An 8,656-nucleotide genomic window follows, 5' to 3' on the forward strand; every position below is an offset into this window, starting at 1 on the left:
CCTTCCTCCTTCCTCCTTCCCTCCTTCCCTCCTTCCCTCCTTCCCCCCTCCTTCCTCCCCCTCCCCCTCCCCTCCCCTTCCTCCCTCCCCTTCCTCCCTCCTCCCTCCTCCTCCCTCCTCCTCCCCTCCTTCCCTCCCCCTTCCCCTCCTTCCTCCTCCCTCTCCCTCCCCCTCCCCCTCTTCTCCCCTCTTCCTCTCCCTCTCCCTCTCCCTCTCCCTCTTCCTGTTCTCTTCTGATCCTTCTCGCCCTTCGCCTTAGCTGGAGTGCCCCGAAAAGCCTATTTCCTTCCCGCTGGGCAGGAAAATGAAGACAAAGCTCTTGCTGTTCGCGGAGAGATGAAGATGACGAAGACGGATGTGGAGGAGAGAGGAGCGTTCCCGATGATGGACAAGGACGGCAGCCTGGTACGACTACAAGGACAAGCGACTGAGGCTCACGCGGCGCTTAGACTCCAGGGTTCTACCCGAAAGGAATCGTCTTACACAAGGGCTGGAAGGTCTCGACAGGATACAACCCGGTGGATACTTCAGCTGTCGATGCGCTTCGTCCTCCTCTGCAGGTAAACCATCATGAGCATCTCCCCATGCCTCCTCCCCTGCTCTCGTCTCACGCTAGTCTGCGATCACCGATGCTTGCCAGCGTGAGCTAGTCAACCTGGCCCAACAGCGAAGCATGAAGGTCCTCCTTCCCTTGCAAGTGCGTTCTCCTCACTGCTGGGACAGCATCGCGAGAAGCTGCTGCTGCCCAAGAAGCGAAAGGTTCGGCATGGGTGCTGGGACGGGGATGACGAGGTGGCAGGAGGCAAGGAAGGCGAGGATGCGGCAGGAGTTGGCGGAGGATCCGGTGCAGTACTCGCACACGGACTACATAAGGTATGAAGAACTTCATGGAGGAGCTTGAAAGAAGCAGAGGAGAGGAGGGAGGAAGACGGCAATGTCAAGGCGGCGATGCTGAGAGGAGGGGCAGATACGAGGCTGCGCTCCGGGCGGCTGTGAAGGCAAGAAAGTGGAAGGAGGTGAAGCAAATGAGACTGAGAGCAGCTGCTGAATGATCCGCAGAAACTTGCGAGAGGACGAGCGCCGCCTCTCTTCTCGGAGGGGCAGAAGACGAGATGAGAGCTAGGGGAGCAGAGGAGGGGCAGCTAGAATGAATAAAACGAAGCGAGAGAAAGAATATGCGAGGAAAGGAAGCAAGGCGTCGACTACCAGAAGAGAGGGTAGGAGCGGAAGGGAGCAAGATTGTTGACGATGAGGGCTGTGAAAACGAGGATGACGCCTGCGCGTGTCGTTAGAGTAGAAGGAGGGAGGGAGAAGAACAGGCGCACATCCAAGAAGGGAGGGGATCAGATACGCCCAGCCCAATTCTCGGATTTGAGGTCCAGCTGGTGCAAGTCAGAGGCAGCAGGTCGGAGGTACAAGCAGCACCACTGATGTAGATGATGGAACATGCGGCTGCCGGGGGATGCGTGAGGCCGGAGCCAGCCATGGCGGTGATCACCAGGGCAGGTACGAGGGCGTCACTGACAGGCTGTAGGAGGTCAGCAAGAGGGAGAAGCAGCTGAGCGTCACCTGGGGGAAGAAGGCAACGTACTTGGGGTCCGTGAGGTAGTTGACGATCACAGCGATGCTGCATGCGATGATGTGCGAGCCGATCACCATGCGAGGTTGCGCGAAGGGAGAGCTCGGGGCCGCGAAGATAAGAGTCGCGAGTGCCCCGTACGAGCCCAGCATGATGGCGTAGTAAGTCTCGTTACCGACAGGACCGCAGGCCCAGGCGGAGTAGGAGACTGCGAGGAGCCCGATGAAGGCGCCAACAAACGTCACAGCCATGCCCTTGACGTCCATCCGAGGCGGTGGCTTCCCTTCCGCCCCCTTCCATTTCCGCCAGTATTCGGAGAAGAAGCTTCGAATCTTCTGCTTCTCCTCTAGGGCCGAGGGCTCAGCCGACAGGTTCGTGAAGGTTTCCTCCTCCTCTAAGACGCTTATCCCCCCCACTGGCTTATCTGTCTTGGCTCTTGCGATCTTGTAGGCATAGTAGTTGAATCGGTCCCTGCGCTGGAAGTATGCCCGCATATGGCTGATCATCCCCGCGCTGTGTTTCATGCACTTGATAACGTCTGGGTTGTGCTTGACGTCCAGGTAAGAGCGAGCGACGTGCGCGATCTCCTCGTTGTGAGTGCGCTCGCCGCTGGTGGGCTCGTGGGGCAGGTAGAGCATGAGGACCCCAACGATGCGCTTAGTGTTAGCCGCATCGAAGATGGGGAGGCCGAGGTAAGCGAGGAAGAGCTTCCCAGACAGCTCAGTGAGAGGATCCTTGGGGGTCTCCGGGTCCTCCATCATCTGATTGAAGATGTTCCAGTCTTGATGGCCCTGAAGCCAAATCGATCCAGGAAGCGACTGCCCGCAGCGGAAGCTAGCTTCCCTCCTCACCCGTTCAAGCTCGACCAGCACTGTTTCACTCTCGCTGAGGCCGCAAGGAGCATGGCGGGTCCAAGCATGGCTCGAGGAGGGCTTTGTGAAAGAGACACCAGAGAAGCAGCAGTGGTGGGCTCCCTTGGCCTTGTGGTGAAACAGATGCATCATCGGACCTCGCGAGTTCTGAGCATGCGACTCCCCGTCGTGCACGTTGCCATCTTCACTCCTGCACACAGAGAAGGTTCAGGAGAAGGGAGCAGGCAAGGCAGCACCAGCACCTCAAGTGAGGATGTCCATCAGCCGACAGAGCTCGTTCAAACTCCTCGTCGATCGACATCTCAACCGAGCGCTCTGATGACTCCCGAGCAAGCGAATGATGCGAACGATCTCGCACGCTAGAAGCCGCGACTGACTCGCGATCATCCCCAGCCAAGTCGTTCGGCCCTGTCACGCCATTGCCGCTGGGATGATCGGCAGGTCCAACATTCCAGATCTCTGCATGGACGAACTTGGTGTGGAGGCAGATCCACTTCAACACGTCTCCCTCCTCGTGGAAATCGCTCGCGTGATTGTGCGATGTCCTGCTGCTGCTGTCCCCAAAATTTGCGGCCTGGCACGGAGACGCAATCAGGCACCGGGTGCAAGTCAAGCATTAACAACCGAGAACTGGTTGGTCACGTCCGAAGGTGCTGGGTTAGCTTCAGACGGCCCAGTCCGATGTGCAAATGCATCGAGGAAGAAAGCTTCATCCGCTACCTTGATTGTTTCCAGCTCGGTTGAGAACACGAGCTCAGGTTTCATCAACACAAGAGGCTGCAATGACACGTCAGCCATCGTCACACAAGGTCACAGGGGGATTTGGTAAATGCATGTTGACGAAAGACTTGATGGATTATGTGGTTCCATTCTCTCTGCCTATGTGTACATCGAGATCTTGCGCATGTTCTGAACAGTGGAGCTCCTACGCATTTTCCATTCCCATCATCTGCTCTACTTTTATATCAGTCATATTCACAACCCTTTAGCTGTCCTGCTATTTGCCCTGCAATCTTTCATCTCTTGCTCTCCCGACCTTTTCCCTTCCCCTTCCCTCCCGCTCCCTTCCCTTCCCCGCTCCCTCCATCTTTCGTTCCTTTCTCATCATTTCGCAATCTGCATCGTTTCTTTCTAAAATGTTTTATCAGTAATGGTTTTGAAAAGAAGCTATTTCGAGAAACATCACAAAGTAGGAACAAGGGGTGGGTAGAAAACAGCAAGGAGGTGGGGTGTGACGGTGTCAGTGGTCACGGACGCACAGTAGGGGTACATAATACAGATGTAGAGGGTAGGGGTACTACAAGCAATTTTCATCTTCGAGGGGTGGATGAGGGGAGGTAGGGTGGGGTGGTTCAGCAGTTGCCTCTTGCTGAAAGTTCAAAACTCAACGCTTGGCAATACACCACCCCCACCCCCATTTGTTCTCATAAATTGTAGGGTACTATATGACCAAGCTTGGCGGTTACAACATACAGTTTGATTGTAACTGCTCAAGGCGGCTCACGCCGGCCCGGGCCCAGCGGCCGGCCCGGCGCGGCCAGACCGTTACCGGCCTGAGTACTGTATCGGTCGGTCCGACAGCAGTGACGGCCGACCGGGGCCGGGGCACGGTGGGCCACCGGCGTGGCCGCCGCACCGTGCCACGGGCAGCCGCTGAGCCGCGGCCCGGCGGACTCCGCCGGGTTCGAGAGCCGAGTCCCGGGGACTCGGCTCTCGACTCCGGCGAATGCTCCCGGAGTCCGCCGGGACTCTGACTCGAGCACCGGCCGGGGAGGCCGGGCTGATGCCACTGAGCCGCCGGGCCCGGGGTAGAACTCGGAATAATACTCGTATAGCTGATGCCGGGTAGAATAATAGCTGACTCAGGCTCAGTCTCTGGCATACCGTCCTTACACTAGTGACCGTCGGACTCCCGGGACTCAGATTCACCGTCTGAAAGAGCAAGGATAGAGTTGTTAATGCCATGATGGCATCGTATCTTTTCTTCACTCAATCATGATAGTCACTAGGCCAGTATGTGAGAGCCTCGGACTACGGTAGTACCTTTTACTCGGACTATCATAGTCACACGTACTACAGCAGTAGTACCTCTCTTGGCGGTTACAACTTACAGTCACTAGTGTAACTTCTTAAACGATTCCTGTAACGAATAAGAAACGTATTTGTAACGTCGGTGACGGTTGCGAAGAGCCACGCGGAGATGCTGAGCGCTATCTTGAAGGACATGGTGAGCGAGAGGGAGGTGGAGGAACTGAAGGAGAAGAAGGGGACAGAGACAGACAATACATGATAGATGCGATGATTGATGCGATGATTGATGCGATGACTGATGCGATGATTGATGCGATGATTGATGCGTTGATATTGGGAAGATTTTGCGGGTATGAAGGCCGGAATGTAGGATGTCGAGGGAACCAAGCAGAAGTAAGATTTGGTCGGTGCCAACGAGGTGTTGACATGAGAGAAGCAAGATACAGCACTTGAATGCTGTATCATTGTGATGTGGCAATAGCTTTAACGCTCATGCCGTTTGAGAGCTATTTGACCTGAGGAGCAACTTGATGATCTTGTTTTGAGCTTTGTTTTTGAGTATGGATTGTTCTTCTGTATCACGAAGGAATATTCGGTTAGTTCATTGAGAGAAGCGTTCAATTGCAATTTTGGTACTGAGAACATTGTTTCTCAATGTTGTTGTTTCTCAATGTTTCAAACTGGGTTTGTTGTGAACCGAACCATGTGCAAATTTTGAGTTCAGAATTCAATGTGCCATTGTTGAAGGACTGAGCGATCTCCTGCTTCAAAAAACATCTCGAAGCATTCTTTTGTTTGTATCAGAACTTTGATTTGCGTTCGACTCATGGCCTTGTTGATTGATGCGACGACTCGTTGCACGTGATGATGTGGGGGCAAGTGTAGATCAGAGGGGAACCTCAACATTTTCACAAAAGCTTTCTTCCACCAAATCCTCTCCGCTACATCCTTTACTGCGCCTGATTGATCTGCAATACAGTTTGCCCAGGGCCCTGAGCCTGTGGTTCTCCTTCCTCATGACGGAACCTGCGTATGTACATAGATTCTCGTCGGTTTTCGCTGAATTTTCGGGCCACTAGAACACCATGCCTGGCTGGTCTGTGACCTGGTCTACCCCCAATGTTGAGGCAGATCCTGACTGCAAGTCCTTCCCCTTCTATGCGCACAGGTCGATCAAAGTTGCATCTGTATTCAGGTCTGAAAGGGTTGCAGGGGTCTTGGCTCTGGTGCTTCCTACGGGGCCTCAAACTTCGCTGTTTCATCACTTGCCAACGGAATGGCCCACCAGCAGGCTTAAAAAGAAATTTGTAGCTTTCCAAGAATGATTAAACATAGATGATGAAAGTGCCAACGATTTGAAGTTTTTATTTGGGAATGTTGCAAATTCTAGTCAGGAGCAACCGCTGCAGGCCAACAGTGCAGGTATGTGACGCGACATTTGTTGCATTAGAAATACAGCAACAGGGTGACAGCATTGCAGATTCAACGAGCTGACACATGTCGCACAGGAATGAATGCTTTCATCAACTTACAACTATCCTTGGAAATTCATATAGATTTGCAGATGCTGCATCGTCTGATATGGATCGTCTTGCTTTGAGCTCGCAGTTGAAATTTCTCAACGATGAGAATGATGTCATCATCTGGAGAACGTCGCCGGTGTTCATTCTCCCACACTTCAAACAATCAAGACAAGTACGTAACGTTTGCCTCGGCCCCCCTGAAATATTCTCAAAAATTTTCAGCATCTCTTTCTTATGGCCAATATTCTCTCCAACAGCCTCCTTAAATTCATTGAGGTGATCCAAGTTTCTGTTGTTCTCCGTTGAAACGATTTCCCGATGGGAGCCTGAAATCCCAGATGAGACTGTGTATTGCGTTGAAGATTGCATAGACGCGTCGGAGTGATGGAACGTGATAGGATTCGCTGCAGCTATTTGTGCAGATCGACTCCTCGCAGATAGATCCTTCCTGTGTCGCAAGAGCAGGGCTGTCCTAACTTGTCTCTGCTCCACACAAACAAAGTTACTCAAATGTGAATGAAAGATTGCATCATTGATAACAAGTACCTTGAGCTCATGGTAGATTCTGCTTGTTCGCAAATGGGATCTTCGCTTCTTCGCGTCCATGGCAGTACCCTCGGATTGTAATGTGTCGGCTTCAGAGCCTGATCCTGGTACCCATGCTTCGAGCAAATCTAACTCATTTCCAATAGTTTCGTAGATTCTTACTTCATGCAGTATTTTCCTCATTTGTTGAGTTTTGTTCATGGATAAAACTTGATCTTCAATCAATCAGTCTTCTACTCCGTCACAGAGCGAAAGCAGAATGCAATGTTCGTCGCTGAATATTTACGAGCCGTCAACTTGTTTTCAAGACTAGGCTGGAAGTAGGAGCGAAGTGTGACGGTGGGGAGGAAAGAGAGCAGAGCTAGAGCTGAGAGAGGGAAAGGAGGGAGGAAAGAAAAGGTAGGGCGCAGGCTTGGATGAGGGAAAGGGAGGCGTTAGTTTGAGCTTGGTAAGGATCCTTTTAGAGAGGGTACGACACGACAAGAAATGGACCTACCACCGGTGGTTTCATTTGAAAGGAAGGGGGTACTACATCATAAAAGTCTTTATAAACCCTGCTGTCAAAAATTCAATTATTAAAAAGCAGGAAAGTTTTGTGACATGAAATCGATCGGACTGACTCCCCGGCCCGGGTCCGGGGAGTCCCGGACACCCGGGCCTGAGCCTGAGCCCTCCGAGTCACCGGGCGATCGGCTGACTGAGGCTCCCCGCCGGGACTCCGGGACCCGGGCCTGAGCGGCCTGAGCCCTCCTGAGTGGCGATCGGCCGCAGTGACTCGGAGGCTCCCCGGGTCCCGGGCGCGGCCCGGCCTGAGCCTGCCCTGACTCCGCAGGCGGCGGCCCTCAGTGATGATCGGCTTGAGGCTCCCCGGGCCCCCGGGCCTGGTGACGTAGTGTCCAGGAGTCCTGGGACTTGGCTCTTCCGGGCCCCGCCGGGCCTTCAAGTCGGCCTCCACTAGTCACTCAGAAGTTCATTTCCAGTCAAGATGACAGAAGTTGATCGTTGACATCGGTAGGGGGGTGGGTAGTACGATTGACTCTGACTTGAACCCTGGACCCCTCCCATTATTAACCCCACCATTATCAAAAACACTAAAACTTGTCCTAAATAGAGGGGGTGTCTTGAATCACAGGGTGGGAGGGGTCAGTATCGGAATTGCAGGTGATGACATAGGGGGGTGGGGGGTACGGAAAAGTTTCCTAATCGTTTTCAACGACCATGCCGGAAATAAGTGAAGTGAAGCGATGAAGAGGGTAGAGAGAGAGAGAGGAGGAGGAGAAGAGAGATGTGTGGGAGAGAGGGAGGAAGGAGAGATGCTGGGTCAGGGAGAGCCTCGAGCCGAGGAGAGAAAAAGACAGACTCGCCCGGCCTGAGACAGACAGACAGACAGACAGACAGACAGACAGACAGACAGACAGACAGACAGACAGACAGACAGACAGAAACAGGAGAGGAGAGAGACATACAAAAGGAACAGAGGAGGAAGAGCAGAGAGGGCGAGAGGTGGGTACAGAGCAGGGGAGAGGGGTAGAGATTGGGTGTGAGAGTCAGACGAGACTTAGACGCGTGTAGACTACTATCCTACAAAGGAACAATGGCTGTTGCAGCAGGAGGGGAGGAAATTATCAGTGAAGTAAGAAGGAGAGGAAAATCTTCGAATCCGCAAAAGATTTGAGAGGGGATAAATAGAGAATGAGTGTTGTGCTCAATCGTTCTCCGTTTGCAAGCCAACAATGTATGATAGCATGCGTGATCCACAACATTAGCATCCTCTTGCTCACAAGGATCTGATGGCATCTCAGGCCTGAGCTTTTGTATGGGCGACAGGGAGGCGAGAGAATCTTCTTAGCGACGGAAGATGCTTCAAGAAGACCCCGGCATTATGCTGTCGAATCGCTCGGCAAACATGGATCGGGTCGAGGCTACCGGGCCCGCAAAAGGTTTCCGGGCTCGTCGCGTTGCGTTCCGATCGAGAATGAAGAATCGAGTAGCAAGGCAAGAACGAGGAGGAAGAGAAAGTGGTGATGGTGGTGTCTGAAGAGAAGGAGAGGAGGGGGGGGGGGTGGGGGGGGAGGAGGAGGAGAAGGCGCAGAGTCTTTGCTGAG

General features: G+C 53.3%; 2 protein-coding genes across 2 annotated transcripts in view; one reads left to right on the forward strand and one right to left on the reverse strand.

Moving 5' to 3' along the window:
* GUITHDRAFT_154437 (hypothetical protein) overlaps positions 1–1,168 on the forward strand; it is a 2,320-nt gene extending 1,152 nt beyond the window's left edge. Inside the window, exons 10-16 of the mRNA XM_005826428.1 lie at positions 260–405; positions 450–560; positions 641–679; positions 724–759; positions 800–873; positions 968–1,016; positions 1,060–1,168. Of these exons, the coding sequence (XP_005826485.1) occupies positions 260–405; positions 450–560; positions 641–679; positions 724–759; positions 800–873; positions 968–1,016; positions 1,060–1,116 (512 nt within the window). The 3' untranslated portion in view covers positions 1,117–1,168. The remainder of the gene's footprint in view (positions 1–259; positions 406–449; positions 561–640; positions 680–723; positions 760–799; positions 874–967; positions 1,017–1,059) is intronic.
* Positions 1,169–1,202: 34 nt separating this feature from the next.
* GUITHDRAFT_143489 (hypothetical protein) lies at positions 1,203–3,286 on the reverse strand (the record flags this gene model as incomplete). The annotated part of the gene is made up of 7 exons (XM_005826429.1): positions 1,203–1,276; positions 1,326–1,382; positions 1,426–1,528; positions 1,570–2,641; positions 2,694–3,025; positions 3,172–3,228; positions 3,266–3,286. 7 exons carry the CDS (start codon positions 3,284–3,286, stop codon positions 1,203–1,205), a joined length of 1,716 nt encoding a protein of 571 aa, XP_005826486.1.
* Positions 3,287–8,656: the final 5,370 nt, after the last annotated feature.

The sequence above is a fragment of the Guillardia theta genome (genome assembly GCF_000315625.1).
Source record: "Guillardia theta CCMP2712 unplaced genomic scaffold GUITHscaffold_75, whole genome shotgun sequence".
Lineage (NCBI taxonomy): Eukaryota > Cryptophyceae > Pyrenomonadales > Geminigeraceae > Guillardia > Guillardia theta.